The sequence below is a fragment of the Chelonoidis abingdonii genome, chromosome 3, assembly GCF_003597395.2.
Source record: "Chelonoidis abingdonii isolate Lonesome George chromosome 3, CheloAbing_2.0, whole genome shotgun sequence".
Classification (NCBI taxonomy): domain Eukaryota; kingdom Metazoa; phylum Chordata; order Testudines; family Testudinidae; genus Chelonoidis; species Chelonoidis abingdonii.
In genome coordinates, this window is record NC_133771.1 from 63,275,671 (window position 1) to 63,299,035 (window position 23,365).

Below are 23,365 nucleotides of genomic sequence, written 5' to 3' on the forward strand. Positions count from 1 at the left end.
TTTGGGGCACTCTGATCTCCCCAACCTTCCCTGGGGAACCCAAGACCCAAACCCCTTGGGTCTTAAAACAAGGAGAAATAAACCATCCCCCCTCCTTTCCCCCCACCAGACTTTCCCCTCCCTGGGTTGCCTTGGGAAGCTACACAGATCCAAACTCCTTGGATCTTAAAACAAAGAGGAATTAACCATTCCCTTCCTTTTCCCCCCACCAATCCCTGGTATGTTTAGACTCCATCCCTTGGATTCCAAAACAAGGAAAAATCAATCAGGTTCTTAAAAAGAAAGCTTTTAATTAAAGAAAGAAAAGGTAAAAATTTTCTTTGTAAAATCAGAATGAAAAATGCTTACAGGGTGTTCAGATTCGTATAGACTAGAGGGACCTCCCCCCGCCCCAGCCTTAGATTCAAAGTTAGAGCAAACAGAGGTAAAAATCCTTCCAGCAGAAAACACATTTACAAGTTAAGAAAACAAACATAAGACTAATCCGCCTTGCCTGGCTATACTTACAATTTTGAAACATGAAAGACTGATTCAGAAAGATTGGTAACACCTGGGTGTACGTCTGGTCCCTCTTAGCCCCAAGAGCGAACAATGAACAAAACAAACAGCACAGAGACTTCCCTCCACCAAGATTTGAAAGTATTTTGTCCCCCCCATTGGTCCTCTGGTTAGGTGTCAGCCAGGTTCACTGAGCTTTTTAACCCTTTACAGGTAAAAGAGACATTAACCCTTAACCATCTGTTTATGACAGTGCTATTGGCATTTGGTAGCGCTTAATTATTTAAGTCATAGATTTAAATCAGCAAGCAAGAAACCTTGATTTAAATAATCAATATTAATCATGTTTTGTATTTGTACATTTTAGTTACTTTCCTAAAGAGTGGTTGATTTTCATTGGTTGGTAACCATTAAAATTTGTTGATTTGCAGCTAAATATTGTTTCTGTACTAAATTTGAAGCTTCTTTTGCTAACCATGGTGATACATTATTTATTTAAATAAATATATAGCTTAACTTACATTAACTCTCTTGATTTTTACGTTTTGTGTTATGTTAGTAATGGTGAATTATAAATTTCTCATTTTATGGGACAATTAATTTTTTACTTGTGATTTGTGTCATTTCATTTGAATGAAAAATTAATTAAAATGTACAAAACAAACATTTTTTAAAAAAAATTAATAAAACTGTGTTAAATATGCTGGATTTATAAAAATGTTTGTCAAAACATTTTTTGCATTTTAAACTAACAAGTTATTAAACAAACTTCCTTTGTTTAATAAAGGATTGGGTCAAAAGAAATCTGATGAGGTTCAACAGGGACAAATTCAAAGTCCTGCACGTAGGACGGAAGAACCCCATGCACTGCTCCAGACTAGGGACTGAGTGGCTAGGCGGCAGTTCGGCAGAAAAGGACCTGGGGTTTACAGTGGATGAGAAACTGGATATGCGTCAACTGTGTGCCCTTGTTGCTAAGAAGGTTAATGGCATTTTGGGCTGTATAAGTAGGAATATTGCCAGCAGATCGACGGATGTGATCATTCACCTCTGTTCGGCATTGGTGAGGCCTCATTTGGAGTACTGTGTCCAGTTTTGGGCCCCACACTACAAGAAGGTTGTGGAAAAATTGGAAAGAATCCAGCGGAGGGCAACAAAAATGATTAGGGGGCTGGGGCACATGACTTATGAGGAGAGGCTGAGGGAACTGGGATTATTTAGTCTGCAGAAGAGAAGAATGAGGGGAGATTTGATAGCTGCTTCAACTACCTGAAAGGGAGCTCCAAAGAGGATGGATCTAGACTGTTCTTAGTGGTATCAGATGACAGAACAAGGAGTAATGGTCTCAAGTTGCAGTGGGGGAGGTTTAGGTTGGATATTAGGAAAAACTTTTTCACTAGGAGGATGGTGAAGCACTGGAGTGGGTTACCTAGGGAGGTGGTGGAATCTCCTTCCTAAGAAGTTTTTAAGGCCCGGCTGGACAGAGCCCTGGCTGGGATGATTTAATTGGGGTCCTGCTTTGAGGAGGGAGTTGGACTAGATGACCGCCTGAGGTCCCTTCCAACCCTGATATTCTGTGAAGTGTCTGTAGTTAGTGAATTGAACTGATGATTTGTGGTCACTGTCTTTCAAGATTTCAGAATTAGCAGATCTCATCCTCTCACACCTAGTTTTTAATCATAGATTAGAAGAGGAAACAAGCTTCTCTGCTTTTTCAACTTCCAAATGATTTCTTAACTTTGACTGAACTGAATAAACTGAAATAGAGAAACTATTCTCTCTGCACCTGCAGAAGAGGCTACTGCTGTCAAAAACTGGTTTAGCGCTTCAACAAATTCTGGTTCCAAGTGTTTTGGCGGGGACTTCCACTGGTTGAGGGGTTTGACTTTTAAACTTGGTAGCACACGTGTAGTGCTTAATATTATTTTTGTATTTAATTTAAATGATTTTAACATACTATTATAAGTTTAGACCTTAACATAGATTACCTATTTAAAATTCAATTTTAAGTTAACGTATTTAAAAACATAAACTTGTATTTTAATTTAAATTTTAAAAAAGTAAAAAAAAATATTTTTTTATTAAGAGAAAAATCTATTTTTATTCACTGCAAAGTTTAGATTTTGTTGCCCTTGGAGAGGTCATGTTTATTTCTATAAAAAAAAATGAAAATCTTGCCATGATCCAGTGCAGAAGTTCTCTGAAAAAAAAATCCAGTTGATGCGGTGAGGTCTTGCTAGAATAATATTCCATTCAAACCATTGTTATGAAGAGGTTAAAGGCAGCTTCCCTAACACCTCGCCTCAAACTTCTCGCTGGCAGTTATATCTGTGTAGAACAAAGGTCCCCAATGTGTGAGGTGCACCCCTCTAGGGGGATGTGGAGGAACATCTGGTGGGCATGGAGGGGCATGGGTCATCCCTGACCGGAGTTGGGGGAAAGCACCTCCGAGTCCCCCCGTGCCTCCCACCCCCAGCTGTGTCCCCAGCTCTTGGCCCTCCACCTGGCCCCGTCCCCAGACTTGGCATGGCTCCGCTCCTGGCTAGGGGCAAGACTGGGAGCAAAGCCACACCTGGCCGCAGGCCTGGCTGGTGGCCCCTGCCACAGGCCTGGCTGCAGCTCTGTTCCTGCTCCAGTCTCCGCTCTGGCTGCAGCCCCGTTCCTGGCCCCAGACCTACCTCCAGCTGCGGCCCCAGCCTCTGCCCACTTACCCTTGTCCACATCCCCCCTCCCCGTCCCCAGAGCCACGTTCTGGCTCCGGGAGGTGGGGGGGAAGGGAATGGGGGAGTGCAGACAGGGGTAAGGAGGGGCATAACCCTCAAAAATTTGGGGACGGCTTGTGTAGAAGCTTCCATGCTGATGATCATTTAAAATAAAGTGTTAATTTTGAGACTAAACTTCTTGGGGGAGAATTGTATGTCTCCTGCTCTGCAGTTTTACCCGCATTCTGCCATGTATTTTGTATTATGGCAGTCTTGGATGATGACCCAGCACATGTTCGATTTTATGAACACTTTCACTGCAGATTTCACAAAACGTAAAGAAGGTACTGTGAGATTTCTAAAAATAGCTACAGCACTTGACCTAAATTATGGAGTCACTGTCATTGGATCCAAACATATCAAGTGTACAAAAAGACAAGCTAGGGTCATTTTATAAAGATCTTTTTATAATATTCCTTTTTTTTTAACACTTTACAAAATTATGTACTGGATAAAGTATGTACGATCCAGTACACGTTCTGCAACCATGAGGTTAGAACTTAGTGTTGGGATAAAATGTGCATTAAAATATTCCCTAGAATATTTTTGCTCCTAAGGTAAGCCTGTTTGAGATGCATACTATTCCCACTATTAGTTTCCAACTACCAAACTGAATTTGATTACTGACATTGCCTGCGTGCTACTTTTGCATGTTTCATGTTCATACTATATGTGATTGTTTAGATTTGTGTTTCTGTTGATTGTTGTAAGGCCACAGGAGAGAAAGATAATTAGCCTCACTGTGGAATATAGCCATCAGAAAATGAGATACATAACTCACTAAACAAAAAAACTTATTGTGACTTTTTCATTATATGATAGGAATAAAAGACAGAAAAGAACATCAAGCATGGTACTTGAAAATATCAAAGCTGGCACTGGCTTTGGCAATTATCCACTCAAAGCCTCCAGAAAAAAGCAGCAAAGAATACACAGAGCATCTTGCTAAAATTATTTCTGGACAGGATTTTAAATGGAGATCAAAAGTTGAAGCATTAGAAGCTGAAGTCCTTAGATTACGTCAGGAGCTTCTTTTGAAAAAGATCTGTCCAAGATTCTGCTTGGAGAATAGTAAGTCTCTGAAGTTGTTTTTGAATAACATCTACACTGCACTAACATTTGAAAGACAAAATATCAGAATGTTTTTGCTTAGCAGTAGTATTTTTTTATGCGTAGGTAAAGGTGTCTTAAATGCAGGAATCTTTGTTTTTTTCCAAAAAGTGTACAATGACGAGACACTAGTTTCAGTTATAACAGGAATTCATGTAAAAATTTTGAGATTTATTCAGTTAAAAAAAAATCTTTATTCACAGTAGAAAATAAAATATCATAGGATTTGGCTATCAATCTTCAGTCTGTTGCTGTCTACACCATATTGGATAATTTCAGAAGATATCATGACAAGACTTCTTAAATTTTCACAGCATAGCTTACTAGTTTTAATTTAATGGGAATATTAATGTACCATATTTCAATTTGGAACTCTATCTTATGAACTTAGTTTTCTATCTCTAACCACATTAAATAGACTTAAAAATCAGCATTTGGGCCTAATATGTAATATATTGATCTATATGGAAAAAAAAGATAGAGGATAATATTTTAATCATTTTCTAATTTGTATCTTAAGTCTAAGAAGTTCTGAGACCAGAAGTTGTGACTGGTTGGTGGGGAGGAAGACTGAGTTGCAAGATGCTGCAGGCTTAGTGCAATATGCTGGTAGATCTCTCTGCACCTCTCTGTGATTTGGCTCACAGGACAGTATGATTTAAAAACAAAATGTGGTCAAGTTTTATTTAGTGGCATGATTTTTTTTTTCACACCAGTGTTTTAGTTTAACTTTTGTCTATGGGAGGAGTTTCTTTCCCCTATTTTTCAAATGGAGAGGAGGCAATTTTATGCTGCTCATTCGCATTCAGTGTTATTTGGGGGTCTTCATTCTGGCAGTTTCTGGACTTTGTCCCCTTTTTTGTATATCTCTGCTTCCCTTTTTGGTATATTCCCAGCCTCCTTTCTCAACATCCCCATCCCATACACACTACCATACTTTAAGCTGGGGTCCCCAACGTGATGCCCTCAGGCGCCATGACACCCGCCGGGGCATCTAAGTGCACCTGCGTACTAGCTGGCAGACGAGCATTCTCCGAAATGCCGCCGACAAGTAGCGTCATCCAGATGCATCACTGCTGAAATACCACCGAAAATTGGCAGCATTTCGGTGGTGATGCCTCTGGATGACGCTACTTGTCGGTGACATTTCGGTGGTGACGCCTATTGACGTTGCCAGTTGTCGGTGGAATTTCAGCAGATGCTCATCCGCCACCACGGTCCTCCATGGCTCGTTGTCTGGCGCCTGCCAGACAAAAAAGGTTGGGGACCACTGCTTTAAGCAGTATTTCAAGAAGAGGAACTCTCAGCTCTTCAGAATACCTAATCATTTGCCGGCCATCTATGACAAGAAGAGCTTGAAAGATCTGAGTGTGGGAGGCTCGTTATCAGGATAGACTGCTCCTCTGTATTGGCTACCAATTGGGGATGTGTGGTCTGCAGAACATGTCGACCAACTGGAAATGAAATCAGTTCACCTGGAACTTCTGCATTTCAACCTTTGTATTTTACAGTGTTGTTCATGGAGGCATCTAACCTCCTCAGTCAACCAGTGGCTAGGAGTGAAGCTCTGCTTTGAGAGGTACTATTAATCCTGAGGCAGAGAAGAGCAGATATGTTCTGGGGAATGGAGTCTCTATCAAGAGCTATTGAGTCTCTCAGCCCTAGTTTAGTCACAGTGAAGGTGGTTCACATACCTCACCCTGATGACTGTAGCCAACTTAGCCTTCGTTTCATCCTTACATGGATTTGTGTATGTTGTAGAAAAGTCCTTTAATTGGTGCAGATCAGGCATCCAACTCCAGACGTCCAACTCGGACATCAGTACACTTTGTCAAATCTCACTGACTAGTACAGAAGAGTCTGGAGTTTCCCTACGTTGTGCTGTGCAAATAGGGGGCATTTCCCCTTTTCATATACTACCTATGAATATTCTAATTTTCTCCAGTTCAGCCAGAAAAGAATAATTGTGTCACAGTACCTAAAGCAGGGGTGGGCAAACTTTTTGGCCCAAGGGCTACATCTTGGTGGGAAATTTGTATGTAGGGCCATGAATGTAGGGCTGGGGCAGGGATTTAGGGTGTGGGAGAGGTGTGGTGTGCAGGAAGGGGCTCAGGGAAAGGGGTTGGGTGCAGGAGGGGGCTCAGGGCACGGACTTGAGGTGCAGGTGTGGCCGGGGGTTCAGAGAAGGGAGTTGGTGTGCGGCAGGGGGCTCAAGGCAGGGGTTGGGGGCTTAGGGCAGGGGGTTGGGGTGTGGAGTGCAGGAGGGTGCTCAGGGCAGGGGGTTGGGTGCAGGAGGAGTGTGGCAGGGGGCTCAAGGCAGGGTATTAGGGGGCTCAAGGCAGGGGTTCGGGGGTAAGGAGGGGTTTGGAGTGTGGGCTCTGGCCCACACCACTTACTTTGAGTGGCTCTGGGGTGGCAGTGGGGCTAAGGCAGGCTCCCTGCCTGCCCTGGCCAGCGCCACTCCCAGGAGTGGTCAGCATGTCCAGCAGGGGCTCCTGGGGGTGGCGTGGGGCACGTGGCTCCGCCACGTGCTGCCCTTGCCTTCGGGTACCACCACTACCACTCGAATCTCCCATTGGTTGCGGTTCTCCGTTCCTGGCCAATGGGAGGTGCAGGGGGTGGTGCCAGCAGGTAAGGGCAGTGCATGAGCCCTCTGCCCCCACCCCCTTACCCTGGGCTGCAGGGACAGAGTACTGGCCGCTTCCGGGGGTTGTGCAGGGCCAGGGCAGGCAGGGAGATTGCCTTAGCCTGGCTGTGCCACAGGGCTGGCAATCCCACCCTCCTCTGACTAAAGAGTTTGCCCTTCTCTGAGCTGAAGAGTCAAATTCCATCACTTACTACTACCAGAGGATCTATAGATGGCTTCTTTGTGGGGTTTCATGCCTCATTAAAGTGTTTCTAAAAACTATCAAGCCCTGCATACATTTCAGGGAAATTCAGTCGAATATTCAAAACACTGTACCACTGTTCAATGGCCACTATTTCTTTAGAATTGCTTTAATTCAAAGTGGCACTCCTACTTGTGATTACCTGAGCCAGGCAAGAAATGAGCTAGCTGCCTCTTCTAATTTTCCATTTGTTACCTTTTATCCTAACAGTTTTGAGAATTGTGCCAAGCTTCATTTCATGGAAGAATTCAGGTTTCATATTAATCAAGAGGTTTTTATCCCTTTCTTCTGCTCAAACCTGAAATATGACAAAGATGGGATTTCTGGCAATTTTCCAGGGAAAAAGGACACAAAACATTTAGGTCAGCTGACGGTCTTTCTTTGGTTTGGAGAAGACAAAAGACAAAACGGATACATTTAGCTATCCTGTGAGGCAGGTTTCCTTACCCATCATTAATAAGAGCTCATCAAATCAAGGATCATGTTGCTTCTTGGCAAGAAAGTGAATCAGTCTCTGTAGCAGAGATTTGAAAAGCTCACACCTGGTATTCCAGCTCAGGAAGGCATTGCTAATCTTAAAATGGACAGAAAATTGCAGATTGGCTCCAATCGTTCTAACATACATCTGGTGAATGGAGTATTAGAGGGTAGATACAGCTTTAGATTAATGCATTTGAAGGGCTGTAATTCAGTTTGCCAACCTGTATCTTAGCAAAAGTCATTAAGGGGTACATTCCCCCCACCCGCATCTTCTAATTTAGCTCGTCTGACTAATCACAGTCAATTGATTTGAATTACTGGAGATACTTGCTGTAGCAGAAGGAATCTTTCTGTACCTCCAAAACTATTTTGTTCTTTTTGCTATGGCCCATAGATACATTACTCCAGTCTGCTTACAGCTTGGGGGCAGAACAAGAAAGGGACCAGGTAAGATTAGGGAAAAACTGACTTCAGGGCAAGCAGCCCCCGCTTTCCCACTTCCATTAGGGCAGTGAAGTCAGATGGACAGATGGAGAGCTTTTTGCTTTTAAGCTTTACCATAACATTTTAGATGTGTGCTCTCCCCCACCCCCTGGTCTCTCTCCAGAATCATGGTAGCAATAGTACTGTCTTTAGGGAAGGGAATTCACTTATCTCTTCCTGGACAAAAGCAAAGCACAAAGAGTGGGATGGTTCCTGGAATATCTTGGATTTAGGACAGACCCAGACACGTGATGCAGGGAAGCCAGTCACAGGCTTGGGCTGAGGACGAACACACTATTGCAGATTCGCCTGTGTTTTTTTGTGTGAGAGATGGGATTTAAGAGGGGACAGGCACTCTTCTTGTGATGATGCAAGAAGCTTCAGCTCCCTCTTGAAGTTCATCCCTGCAGGAAGAGTTTGTCTCTTCACTTGCAGAGCTCACAGGAGGTGAGAGTAGGAGGAGGGAGCAGAGAGCTCAGCAGCACAGCACACTGCTGCTCCCCCACCCCTCTCCTTCCTTGCTGTGGGCAAACAGCACATCCTCCCCCTCACTGCAACACCCACCTTGGGAAGGAGGGATGGGGACAAGCTCCACTGCAGCTCCCCCAGGCTGGTGGGAGGGGTGCGAAGAACCCCGAGGGCTGTAGAAGACGTGTAAGTGGTGGTGGAGGGGTGCAAAACTGATGGTGGGGGGTTGGGAGGCCTGGCAGATGTGGGTTTGGGGGCGAGGTAGATGTGAGCCTGGGTACGGCGTTGTTATGGGTGGTGGGAGCTGGAGGACAGACAGTTGGTATGATAGGCAATTGTGGGCGTGGAATTGTGGGAACTAGGAGAACAGGATTGGTTCGAGGACAGAATTGGTTGTTGGGCAAGGGCTGGGCAGATGTATTTTTTTTTTTTTTTGTACAAATCCCAACATTAAATGCTTCCATAGGGTGGTCATTGACCTTATATAATGCTTTCTCCTTGCGAAAGCATTGCAACTTTCGCAAGGAGAAAGAGCATGGCCTTTGAACCTCATTCTGCTCCTCACAACACTACCCAGATTGGACCTCTTCAGGAAGCATTGTTACATTTCCTGTCCTGATGACTATGTCCGATCAGCTGAAACTTTGTATTTAAAGTTGGGAGCATTTTCTAATGAGATGTTGTATAGTACTTTAAATTCAGACAGCTAGCTCTCACAACTTATCATAGCATTCATTCCGTAACTAAATTCAGCAAACATTGCTTCTCCAGTTAAGCGCTGAATTCCAGTCCTCAGGAGCACTGACAGTCTCAGGGCAGAGTAGTTATGCCTCTTAGATTGAGTTCCATTAGATGTATATTAATTCTCCACATTGATCATCCAATCTTACATTTATTGTTATGTGTATAAGAAGCACACAGAATCTTTTTCAAGGGTATAATCCGCCGCATTTATTGAGAGCACAGTTTAAGCATTAAAATCAGCATATGCTTCCATTCTCTCTCTCTCTCACACACACACACACACACTTCTGCAGCTGGATCTTATAGTTACCAGTCCTTAGTGTTGCTTGGTCAATTTCAGTGGCCAACTGAAACTGCTCAAGAGGGAGAGAAGGAGCTGAAGCTGGGTCTTTGTTGGACGCGACGGAAGCTCCGATGTTGATGAAGAACGAACCCAAAGTCCTCTGATAATACACCCTTCTTTTATAGTAATAAGTTCCCATACAAGTCTGTGGACCTTGCATGTCGCATCGGAGCTGTTAATCACGAGGTAGTCAAGGTTGCTCCCAATCAGCATTATATTGGGTTGTTACTGGGAGTATCCACAGTGGTTTCTTATCTTGTCCCTCTGGCTCCACTCTTTATCTTGTCCTTGGGGTGTATGCCTTTGCTTTAGGGTCGTCAATCTGCCATTAGAGTGATTCTGATAATAAAGTTGGTGCCTCTTGACTTCCCCACTCCCCTCTAGACCATCCGGCCCATTAGTACTGGTGCCTCCTGTCTCTTCTCTGTTAGCATGCCATATGTTCTTCATTCATACACAAAACAGTAAATAATTTCAGAAGCAAGACTTTCAGCCATAACACTTCTATTATTCTAAAAACGATCATTAACATGTAAAGCAAAGAATAAAACCAAAACAATTTCTTCTTATTAATTCAAAGCTAGCAAAATGGAGTACAATTTCCATGAGACAAGTTCTCCCCATTAGCTTTTGGCATACACAATGCCATTTCCTTTCTTTTGGTAGAACTCTTCTTCATATCTTAATGTCTAGGTTTAAACATATATCTGCCTAGTTTCGGATGTTGTTCTGTAAAAGGTGATCCTGCTTCTCACACTGAAGGTAAACTGCTATGAAAATCTCATTGTAACAGACTTGTGGTGCTTAGTATAAAGAAGAATAGAAATTCTGAATGCCTGATTCATGCTCATTTCTCTGAGTCTGTTCTTAAATGGGAAATGTGTAGTACAACCAGCTTTCTTGAATCACAGTCCTGAGTTTTTAATCAGAAAGACCATTCTTTCTTTAATTTTTTTGTAAAAGTCCACTGAAGTATATAAGCAGACCCTAGAGCAGGGGTCCCCAACACAGTGCCCGTGGGTGCCATGGCGCCCGCCAGGGTGTCTTAAGTATGCCTGTATACTGGCCAGCAGACGAGCATCCGCTGAAATGCCGCTGAAATTTGGCGGCATTTTGGTGGTGACGTCTCTGGATGACAGTACTTGCTGGTGGCGTTTCGGCGGCTGCCCGTCCACTACCACAATCCTCCATGGCTCATTGTCTGGCGCCCGACAGACAAAAAAGGTTGGGGACCACTGCCCTAGAGTACTTGGTGTAAAATCTCTCTTAAAGAGAAAATGTGTTGCTTGCTCAATATAGAGAATCTTGCAAGCATTTACCATCTGCAGAACTATTCCGAAATAATACATAGAGGATGTAAATAGGTCCTGGGCAGAATTTATTTTATTGACTCAAAGAAATAAGGTCTATAAAAGCAGATCTTGTTTCCAAGGGACCATGACTGCCATAACCATATTAGTGTGCTAAACAGATAAAAGTTCTTGAAGTTGTGAAGGAGGGTTTTTGTTTGTTTTTTTTTGCAGTCCCAGCAGCTTAATTTTTAATGAGTTGAATAGTTACCAAAAAAGTAATGTGGTAGAGAAAAACTTACATAATAAGCCAGTTTAAAAAAAAAAGCCACAAATACAAATAGTTGAAAGGGTGGAAAAATGAAGTGAATAAACCTGATTCATTGTTCATGAAAGTCTACCTAGCAATATTTCAGTCACTGAGGACTTAATGAAGGGTAACAGGGATGCCTCAATGTGAAAAGAGAGAGAACAATAAAAAATAGATAAATAAACCATTCTGGTTTTTGGTATGCGGTTCCCCTCTCTTCTCTGAATGTATTGACTAGTGATTTCATGTTTGATTCACCAAGTGGGTATTAATCATTTGGATCTGTTTTTTTTTATTATTAGTTTCATTGTATTTTATTAGATCTGAACCATTTGATTTTCAGAAGAAATTGAGCTAAATTAGAGGTTCCCAAACTATGGTTCATGGAGCCCAAGATGGTGGTAACAGTGCTGGCTATCACGTGGTGCTGGATCTTCCTCCTCCTTTCCAGCATTTCCAGCCAAAAATATATTCCTAACAGCTAAGCAACTGTTGTCATTGCCACAGGGATGATATGCGAAATATTGAAATTAAAATATTTTATGGTTGGGGACCTTTCTCTAATCAGCTATGATATTTACAGAACTAAAGCTTTTCACTGCTTACAACAGAGTTCCACCTCATCCCAGCTTTTAAAAAGTTACTTGAGATGTTGTGAAGCTTTATTTATTCTAACCCCCCCCAACTTTATTTCAAAAAATCATTTAATGTTCTTAAGTGACAACATGTACTTACCTATCATACCTTTTACAAAATCCAAGCATTTACAAACATGGTTATGTATCTAGTACATACACATAAATTTTTTAAAACCACCTACATTCCATTTTATCAACTAAGGCACTTAGTGGCCTAATGGTCATTGAAGGTCAGTGGGATTTAGGCTCATTCTTAAGGTGCTTTTGAAAATTTTAGCATAAACAAATTGCCCACTGTGGCAAGGCACCTTCTCGGTCTCCCCAGCCTCCGCTGCTTTTAGCCTTGGCGAAACAGGCCTGGGTAATATGGTCCCCCTTGGGGCACAGGGAAAGTCCATTCCTTCTCTCGTCCAGTCCTTTTTAACTTATTTTTCTCTCTTGTGGGAGGGAATACAGCCTCTTCTCCTGGTGAGGCTCTCTGTCTTGCTGCTCCTAACCTCCTGGCAGCAGGACTCTTTTCTCTCTCTTCTCTCCTCCCCTCCTTCCTCCCACGGGAGGGTTTAAAAAGGTCTCAAACAGCCCTTAGTTGGCATCAGCTATCCTAATTAACCCCAGGTAGCTCCCTCTCAGCTGATTCTAATTGATACTTTGGTAACCCCTTCTCAGCTGAACCTGTTTGACCTGTAGTTACCCCCCAGTTGATAGGGAAGAGGGCCTTTTAACCCTCTGAGACTGATTTCTACCCCTTTCCCCCCCCCCTTGCAGTTGTCTGTCCTGAGTTTATCACACTACGTAATAAATGTAAACACATTTGTATCAAGCAAAAAGGAATGGACATTTCAGCCCAGCCCAGCAATCTTAACTCTGACCCCTGTATTTTTTTTTTAAAGGTATATTTTTGTTGTCTTGATTTTGGTATCAAAAAATTTTCAAAAGATACTGTTAAGTGACAAATATTAATTGATAAATATATGCTGATATTTTAAGATTGCTGATGAAATAATAGTATTTATTTTGGGGCAGAGCTAAAGTTTGCACACTTTAATTATCAAGGGAAAAAAGCGCGACTCTGTGCATGTTTTTATATTCACACTATTCATCAGTCTGGAAATGTGCTGCTCTTGAGTATCTACATCTGTAAGCATTTATGGAGACTGGTCATCATGAGATAGAAGTGTTGGTGACCAAATGATCAGGAACTGAGTCATGTGCCCAGTACTCTGTCTCCCAGTGATAAGAGCAGCTCATTGTACATGCTCTGCCTGTTCTTTGGAGTGGGGAGGGGGATGGCCTCAATTTTGGTTCTGGCAGACCATTCCATATCTTGTCTCTTTCCTTCAATATCTCTTCTGTTCCTTGTCCTCGTGCCCCCTCACCATTCTGCTGACCTCAACAGGGGACTTATTTTGCCTCGGTCTTCACAGACAAGATCAGATCCCACATTGCTGCACTTGGCAGCACAGTATGGGGAGGAGGTGAGCAGCCCACAATGGTGAAAAGAACAGGTTAAAGACTATTTAGAAAGACTGGACATGCCCTAGTTCATGGGGCTGGTTGCAATACATCCAAAGGTGCTGAGGGAGTTGGCTGATGTGATTGCAGAACAGTCAGCATCGATTCACAAAGGGCAAGTCATACCTGACCAATCTGATTGCCTTCTATGATGAGATAACTGGTTCTGTGAATATGAGGGAAAGCAGTGGATGTGATATATCTTGACTTTAGCAAAGTTTTGGATATGGTCTCCCACAGTATTCTTGTCAGCAAGTTAAAAAAGTATGGATTGGATGACTGGACTATAAGGTGGATGGAAAGCTGGCTAGATTGTCGGGCTCAACAGGTAGTGATCAACAGCTCGCTATCTAGTTGGCAGCCAATATCAAGCAGAGTACCCTAGGATTCTGTCCTGGGGCCAGTTTTGTTCAATATCTTCATTAATGTTCTGGTCAATGGGAGAGACTGCAGCCTTAACAAGTTTGTGGATGACACTAAGCTGCGGGGAGAGGTAGCTACACTGAAGCATAGGGATAGGGTCCAGAATGACCTAGACAAATTGGAGGACTGGGCCCAAAAAAACCTAATGAGGTTCAACAAGGACAAGTGCAGAGTCCTGCACTTCGGATGGAAGAATCCCATGCACTGCTACAGGCTGGGGACTGACTGGCTAAGTGGCAGTTCTGCATAAAAGGACCTGGGGATTACAGTGGATGAGCAGCTGGATATGAGTCATCAGTGTGCCCTTGTTGCCAAGAAGGCTAATGGCGTATTGAGCTGCATTAGAAGGAACATTCCCAGCAGATCAAGGGAAATGATCATTCCCCTCTATTTGGCACTGTTGAGGCCAGATCTGGAATATTGTATCCAATTTTGGTCGTCCTGTTACAGAAGGGATGTGGACAAATTGGAAACAGTCCAGCGGAGGGCAAAAGAAATTATTAGGGGGCTGGGGCACATGACTTATGAAAAGAGGCTGAAGGAACTGGGCTTATTTTGCCTGCAGAAGGGAAGAATGATGTGGGATTTGATAGCTGCTTTCAACTACCTGAAAAGGGGTTCCAAAGAGGATGGATCTAGACTGTTCTCAGTGGTAGCAGAGGACAGAACAAGGAGTAATGGTCTCAAGTTGCAATGGGGGAGGTTTAGGTTGGATATTAGGAAAAACTTTTTCATGAGGAGGATAGTGAAACACTGGAATGGGTTACCTAGGGAAGTAATGGAATCTCCATCTATAGAGGTTTTTAAGGCCTGGCTTGACAAAGCCCTGGCTGGGATAATTTAGTTGGTGTTGGTCTTGCTTTGAGCTAGATGACCTCCTGAGGTCTCTTCCAACCCTAATCTTCTATGATTCTATGACGAGGCAAATGCATCTGTGCATCTGGACCCTATGCTCCTGCCTCCTCTGGCTGTGGAATAAACTGCCTCCTTTCCCCTCCTCTTCCAGGTTGATCTTAGATTTTTGTCCCATGGGAGTGAGAACTGAACAAAATCGGTTTGCAGTTATTCTTCTGGGATTAGAGAAGACTTATTTTCCTCAAACACTGACAAAAGCTTATATGCAGAGATTTGAGCAGGAACACAAACAGTGGAATGTATGGAAGTGATAGTGTAGCGGGGGGACAACTCACCGGCCCGGTGCCTCCTGCTGGTTGTCCAGGGAATTAGCTCTTTCCAGCCTAGAGCACCCTCTCCAGGCTGGTGTCTCGCCTGCCGCTGTCCTCCGTGTCCCTCCCAGACCCCAGTGTCCCTCTGCACCAGGGTTCTGCCCCCAGCAGCAACCCACAATTTGAGTCTCCCCACCCAGGGAAACCCCCAAGCCCCTATCTCCATCTTGTCTCAGTGGCTACTGCCAGTCACCATCTAGCCCCTGCTCACTGGGGCAGACTGCATTCTGTAAACCACTCATCATTGGCAAAGGGGGTTGGATCAGCTGCCTCTGCGTATTCCTGGGCCGCCCCCCTGCAGCCTTAGTACCCTTTTGTGGGCCCTTAGCTCGGCCTGCAGCCTGGTTGACCAATAGTACGTAGCAAACCTGTGAAGAGACTGCTATGGTATGAATCCTTCTCATTTCCCCTTTCTCCTGGGAACAGTGCATCTCTTTTCTTTGCCCAACAAACCAGCATCATTTTCCAGACCCCATGAGGAAGTGGGGAGGCTTTTTCTAGACAGTCTCCTCCCCATCCCCACTTCCAGGGACAGTACATTTTGTCTGCAGTCTGACCAAATGTCCTTGCCATTAAGAAAGAAGCAGGGTTATTTTCCACAAATGAGCTCCATTATTGTCCTTCTCAGAAAATTTTGCTTGTCTCTCAAAGGATAAAATGTTGTTTTGTACATATTGAACATAATTTGATATATAGATTTCTTAATAATTGGTCTTCAGTGAATCTTTAAAAGTACAATGTTTTGATTGTTTTGGTTTTTATCTCGGTCTTAGGAATCTTGCAAATGATATAATAATTCTTAATGATTTATATAGCATAAATTGTCTCAAAAATGACAGGCTTCCTAAAACAGTTGTTTTAACCAGTACGGTAATCTAGATCTTCATGTTGAAGTAATGTAGGCTTTTGCACCTTCAAATCAGTTTTAGCTTTGCTGCTGTTAGTTAGATGTGCATTTGAATGGTTTTGGGCAGTGTTCATGAATAAGTTCTGCACAGGGCAGGACAGTGAGTATTGTCCTCATTTTCTGTTCTATATAGGTTTATATGCTGCGATCATCATCTAATATCAGAGTGACTTGCAGTAGAGCATTAAGCAATGTGACTACACATCTGTCTCATTGTTTGTTCTCTCATCCTCTCCCGAGAGGGAGAAGTGTGTGCTGTGGAATGTCTTATGTCTTGTTTGGATAGCGTATGTGTGTGAGTTTTATTAAAAAATAAATATACCTGTTACTGTTGCTATGTGTTCACATTAGAGAAAGCAAGTCAAAAAACATGCCTTGCAACTGCTGTGGACAATAGTAAGATTTATGATGATCCTTAGTTCCTGGGGGAGTTCATTCCACAGACTCAGACTGCCCCTGGAGAAAGTTCCACCACCCACATGGACAAGCTTTACTCTAACTGTTGAGAGTTTCATTGTTCCAGGGGAGTGGAGGAGTTGACCATGGCCTTCATCCTGGAGCTTTAGACAATTTTTTAGATATCCTACTCGCAGGACATGGAGTGCTTGAAGATAAAGACTTAGTCCTTAAACTTGTTTCAAAATTCTGTGGGAAACCAGTGCAGAGAGTAGAGGGCAGATGGATGTGTTTGCAGTAACCTGTCTTGCTGAGCAGATATTCTGCAGTCTTTTGAAGTAGCTGGAGTTTCCTAGATGCTGATGGCATCATGCCCAGGTATATTGCATTTCTTGAATCCAGTTGAGAGATGACAAAGGTATGAATAACTGAGACCTGGTTTTCATCTGCCAGAATGCGACAGAGTTTCCTGAATTGCCCAATTGTGGGTGTGTCTTCAACTAATGGAGACTGCACGGTGGCTGAAATCTCCTCAGAATATTTTCCTCTGCCTCCTGGCATCACCACTGTCTTGCTTGAGTTCAGTATCAGCCAGCTGTTCTTCATCCAGGAGCTGAGCTCATCTAATCACTGAGGCCATCGTAGTGGTAATGGTGTGGTCATATGTGGTGAAGGATAGGTAGAGCTGTGTATCATCTGCATGTTGCTGGCTCTTGAATCTGTATCATCTGACTAGTTCACCCAGTGGTTCCATCTATACGTTGAAAAGGACTGGAAAGAGAACTGATCTTTGTGGTACTCCACAAGTAAGAGTTCAAGTGATAGAGGTGCAGTTTCCCATCACTAGTTGTTACATGCATCCATACAGAAAGGACTCAACCCATTTTAGCACATTATCCAGGATCCCTGCCCTCTCTCTCATGTGAGACACATCATGGAGGATATGTCCATCAGTGCTATTAGCCAGGATGGGTAGTGATGATGTGGCTAGCTTCTGTTTGCCAGAAGCTGGGAATGGGTGACAGGGGATGGATTGCTTGATGATTACCTCTTCATTCCCTCTTAGGCACCTGGCATTGGCCATTGGCAGAAGACTGGATACTTTGGTCTGACCCAATATGGCCATTCTTATGTTCTTGAGACAGCATAATATCATGGTCATCAGTGTCCAGTGTTGCAGAGGGGTCCAGGAGGATGAGGATGAATGTCTGTCTTTTATCCATTGACAGGAGGAGATCATGCATCAGTGCCACTAAGGTGGTTTTGGTTCTGTGTCCTGGCCAGAAAACAGATTAAGATGTGTATAGAATGTTCACTTCAGTTAGAAGAGCTTGATGTAGCCATTTGCTATCTTCTCTACAAGCTTGCTCAGGAATGGGAAGTTTGACATTGGGCAGTAGTTGGCTAGGACTGATGTACCCAGGGCATTTTTCTTCAGTGGTGATTAGGCTATTGTGTGTTTGAAAGAGGAAAGGAAAAATCTTGCTCTGGATGAGGTTATTGGCTATTTGAGGCCTGGTCTACACTTAAAGATTAGGTGGACATAGCTAATAGACATACCCCTGACTGACGTAGCTTTGCTGACTGAACCCCCAGTAAGATGCAGTTATGTTGATGGACAAATGCTTCCTTCAGCATAGCTACTGTTGCTCAAGAAGGTGGTGTTCCTACCCCAGTGGGAAAAACCATTATGTCAATGTGGGCTGCATTTACTCTGTGGGATTATGTCAGCATTCCTGTGGAGATTTAGCTATGTCAGTATAGTCTCTGTAGTGTAGACATACCCTCAGTTAGTTGTTCCTGACTCTTGTTCTAGTGCATGAGATATTAAGTACGTGACATAAGAGACTAGTACTGTAGAGTATTTTTTAAATGCACAAAGTGGAAAAAGACCCTGAGAAATGTTCTACTCTAATCTTTTTTTCAGTGCTCGTATTTAGGTGTTACTTATAACAACTATAGATAACACATTTCCATCCAAAATGTTCTTTGACTCCCCCCCCCCCCCGCATTGAATGTTTCTCTTTAAAGGTTAATTGTGGTCAGTTTACACATTTTTAACCAGTTGAATCTAGATTAGCTTCTAAATTGTTTAGGAACATATTATTTAAATCATGTTAACACATTCTAGAATGATACGGTTATGCAAATAAAAAGTAATAGTAATCCATTTTCCAGGCATAGACAAAATCCAAGAATTTTTTTTTCCTGACAGCACCCATAATATGATACCTGCATAGACTCATATTCGTAAGCTGTCCTCCCTTGCATAGTGCGGAAGAGAGTAGAAGAACATTCATGTGTTTTCCCATGCAAAGCATAATTTGATTTGCTTGAATGACAAAGTAAATAGGTCACTTTGGGGGATATTTGGCAACGAAAAAATTGGAAAGAGATTATTTAGTAGATACAATTATGTTAATTAACTTTAAAATTTACAAAAATACTATTCTTTAAGCAGAAAGAGTAGTGAAAAAGGTAGTGGGAGATGGGGAATGACATACAGTTCGTTCCTTTGGAACTGATAGTAGCGTAAGTCCTATTGTATAACGAATTAAACTTACTGTATAAAGTCTTTGAACCATCAGAATATTTTCAAATCAGATTAAAACTCTTACTCCTAAAATGCTCAAAGGATTTTATTAGAGATACAGGTTGGACTATCTATTTAAGGCAGAATCTCAATAAGCATCGTTTTCGGAGATTTTTAACTTTATTAAAATGTGTTTTAAATTCCATTAGTATTAAAATTGATGGCTGGAAAACAACCTATACTGTATTATTCATTTTTTGCATTTAAGATTGATGTTAAAAACACTGGATTAGATAAAGTACATTCTTTGTGAAAGTGTCTCAGAAATATAAATATAACTTTCATGTTTGTATTTCAGGAAACCCAGATGCCTTTACTGAAATTCTGCTGGATCAAGAACATATAAACCCTATAATAAATTGCTCAAGTCAGCTAGAAGATTCTGGGTGTGATGTATCTAGTGACTGTGTATTTGATACTGTAGACACATCCCATAACTTTGGGCACTCTGAGCATAGTTGTAACACTTCATCTTGTACATTTAATTCTGAAATACTTCCCATATTGAATACTCATTGTACTAGCAAGGAAAAAACTCTGGCTGCTCACATGCAATTCTTGCAACATCTCCTTGAATTAAGAAAACTGACTGAAGCAGGAGGTCTGAAAACAGTCTTTACAAAGCTTGAAAGCGACTGCTCCACAATATCAGATTCTGTCTCTCGATTGCTTGATGGCCTGCTTACTTTTTACAAGAATCCTAAATTTCCTGTCTCAAATTTTCTGACAGAAGGAGTTTCTGTTTTGATCAATTTAATAACTGATGCTAATTTATCTAATCATGTTCTGAAAATGTGTTTTGAGAAGCTAGAAGAATTTAAGAAAAACCTAGTTCAGGTTATTTTAAGCAACAGCAATATCAATAGGGTAAGTGAAATAACTTCCAACCTCACTATCTACGTTAGCATGAAATCCAAATATACAGTTTACATTAATGGTATTGTGAGTTAGAAATAAAATATTATGCCTCCTTGGAACTTTCAACAGAGACTAAGAAAAAGTAAATATGTAAAAAAGAGAGCATGTTGTAGCACATGTCTTGTTGTTATTGCTTAAGAATAGGATTTCAGTGAACATCAGCATTTGAAAATCTTTTATTTGAATGTATGCAAAGTTCTCCTCCAGCCCCAAATTTAGGTTTTATCCTCCAACTAGCCGGTTATATGCAGATCAAAACAAATTTGTGGAAACTAGAATAAATACTATTTTTTTGCTTTGTTGCATGAGGCCATTGTATAGTTTGACACAGGCTACTAAATATGTCTAATGATTTCTTTTCTTTTGCCTGCATTAAATATGTGGGGTCAGATCCTCAGCTGGTGTAAATCTGCAAACTTGCTGTAATGAGTCAGTGTGGCTCTCCTCCAGCCCAGAGGAGGAAGAGCACAGCTGGGGGCCAGAGTGGGCAGGGCTAAGGAGCTCTGAGGCCGCCCCTTAAAGGGTCAGACGCTGACCCGGAAATATAAAGGCCGGCCCTCAGAGCTCAGTCAGGGCCAGCAACCAGAGAGAGCAGACATGCCTCAGGGAGCTTGGGACTGGGAGACTCTGCAAACCAGAGCAGCCGCCCAGACTGGCCTGAGCTCCCCCGCGCCTGCTACCCGGAGGAGCAGCCGGAGCTCCCCCGCGCCTGCTACCCGGAGGAGCAGCCGGAGCTCCCCCGCGCCTGCTACCCGGAGGAGCTGCCGGAGCTACCACCCAGCCCCGGCTGTGACGAGCGCATGCTCCTGGACCCTACAGAGGCCGACGTCAGGACCCAGGTAGGCCCCGAGGGAGAGTACGGAAGTAGCCCTGGGGCAGCTGAGCCCAGTCTGGCTGCAGCATTACCAGACCCTATGTCAGTGTGTTGTGGCCAGGATCCCCACTGACTGAGCAGCGGGTCGTTAGCCGCTGCTAGGGCTGCAGGCTGGAATGCAGTGGAGTGGGAGGGCCTGCGTCCCCCCTGCCACCCAACTCCTAGGTGGCAGACTCCCCCTTCCCCTGGCCTGAGGAGGCCGAAGCCGGTTATTGTTGCTCAGCCCTGCCCAAGGGCCTGAGCTTCCTGACGCAGTGTTTGCTGCCCCGCCCTGACCTAGGGCCAGGCTCATAGCGATTGTCACGGCTCAGCCCTGCCGAAGCACCTGAACCCTTGCCCCACAGGGCAGGCGATTGCCGCGAGGACTGCCAGGCTATTTTCCCGGACCCACCGGTGCGTAGTGAGCCGGAGTGGCTCCCCTCATCTCCCCAGGGAGGGTTGAGCCCCGGCCGCATTCGTGTACACGTGGTACCAGAAGTGGGGAGTTGGAACCCTTGACCCCTGTGAGAACCATGAGAATGGAGCGGTTGTTTCAGCTGCTGGCGGAGAGTCAGGACCGGCAGCAGACCGCCCAGCAGCAGCAGGCAGCTGGCAGCTGTCCAGCTCCAACAGCAGCAACAGTGGGATGCCGCCCAACTCCAGCAGCAGTATGCCGCCCAGCTCGAGCAGCAGCAGCAGCTTATCCAGCAGCTCGGAGCCCAGCTGCAGCAGCTGGTGACCGCGTTACCGCACCCCATAGAACCGCCGGTAGGGAATGACGCTGGGACACCATGTTCTGCCACCCCAGTCCGACTAACAAAGATGGGACCCGACGATGACTCTGAGGCATTCCTAGTCACGTTTGAACGGGTGGCCCTTGTTGCAGGGTGGCCCCGGGACCAATGGGCCACTGTTCTGGCCCCGTACCTAACCAGGACTGCCCAGACGGCGTACCAGGGGCTGGCGATGGAAGAAGCCAGGGATTATGCCTGAGTAAAGGCTGTGATCTTGGATGCCCTGGATGTCAGCCCCGAGACTTGTCGGCAGTGGTTCTGGAGCCAGACATATCCCTCGGGCGCCCAACCTTGGCTGGTGGCCCAAACCCTCAAGGAGGCATGTCGGCGATGGCTACAGCCAGAAACGAGGATGGCAGAGGTCACCGAACAAGCTGTTTTGGAACAGTTTGTGCACACCCTACCAGCCCAGGGGTGGGCCTGGGTGCTTCGCCACCGGTCGGCAACGTTGACCGCGGCTATCTCGCTAATGGAGGACTTTCTCACGGCCAAAACGTCAGTGGGGCCCGCCTTCCGGCCTCCAAATCCCGACCCTGAACGCCCTTGCTCTGACAAAAAGGGGGATGCCTTGACTAGGCTGCGAAACCCTGGCCGCAGGCAGGACGCCCACTCGGGGCCTCGGTTCCGGCGTCCGGAATGGTGCCCTCTGGGCTGGGGCCCTCGAGGGCCCATCGGAGTCCCCTCAGAAGTCCAAGGGGAGCCCCCTCCAGGGGCAGCCGCCCTGACTTCGGACCCTGTTTCTGTTGTGGGCAGACTGGACACCTGCAGTGGGACTGCACAGAAATGGACTGCAGCTTCAGGCAGGTCTGTGCAGGGGACACTTGGGCTCAGCTACCACCGGCCCCCAAGATCACGGTCCTGGTAGTTGTCGGGAACCAAGCCACCCAGGCTTTGATTGACTCTGGCTGCGGCCAGACGTTAATCCGCCAGGCCCTGGGACCCCCGGCAGACCCCTGCATGGGAACGATACACCTGCAATGCATCCATGGAGATGTCTGGCCCTACCCTAGTGCTTGTATCCCGCTGACGGTAGCTGGTGTCACCCGATGACTCATGATCGGCTTAGCCCCTCGACTGGCGTACCTAGTGATCCTGGGGCGGGACTGGCCGGTCTTCAGGGAGGTCCTCCGGCCGACACCAGCGCTGGAGGGAGAGCGCCAGGAGGCCCTACCGGAAGAAGTGGATGGGACCCCGGAGACCAAAGCGGAGAACAAGGAAACCAATAATCCTTGGCGGGAGCCCACAGTCGAACTCCTCCTTCACACTGATTTTTGCCGGGACCAGAGGGCTAATCCTACCCTTAGCTGGGCCTATGAACAGCTCGCAGCAGTTGATGGGACCATCATCGACCCCCAGCGTGCAACCCAGTGGCCCCACTTCTAACTGCGCCGGGACCATCTTTACCGAATTGACTGTGATGCCCACATGCAGGAACCCCAAATGCAGCTGCTGGTACTGCGGTGTCACCGGCGGGCTGTGATGAAGCTGGCACATGACATCCCGGTGGCCAGGCATCGGGGCCATGAGAAGACCCTCGCGCGGATCCTGATGCATTTTTTTTGGCCCAGCATTTACCAGGAGGTGAAGAACTATTGTAACTCCTGCCCAGAGTGCCAGTTAGTCACTCCACTACGAGTACCCAAGGCGCCACTGGTCCCCATGCCTGTAATAGATACACTGTTTGAATGGGTTGCCATGGACCTGGTGGGCCCACTCCCAAAAAGTGCTTC

General features: G+C 44.8%; 1 protein-coding gene across 1 annotated transcript in view; it reads left to right on the forward strand.

Annotated features, from left to right (window-relative positions):
* The window catches only part of MEI4 (meiotic double-stranded break formation protein 4), a 144,208-nt gene that overhangs the window by 14,355 nt on the left and 106,488 nt on the right, over positions 1 to 23,365 (forward strand). The window contains exons 2-3 of the mRNA XM_075063472.1: positions 4,083 to 4,331; positions 19,369 to 19,937. Of these exons, the coding sequence (XP_074919573.1) occupies positions 4,083 to 4,331; positions 19,369 to 19,937 (818 nt within the window). The remainder of the gene's footprint in view (positions 1 to 4,082; positions 4,332 to 19,368; positions 19,938 to 23,365) is intronic.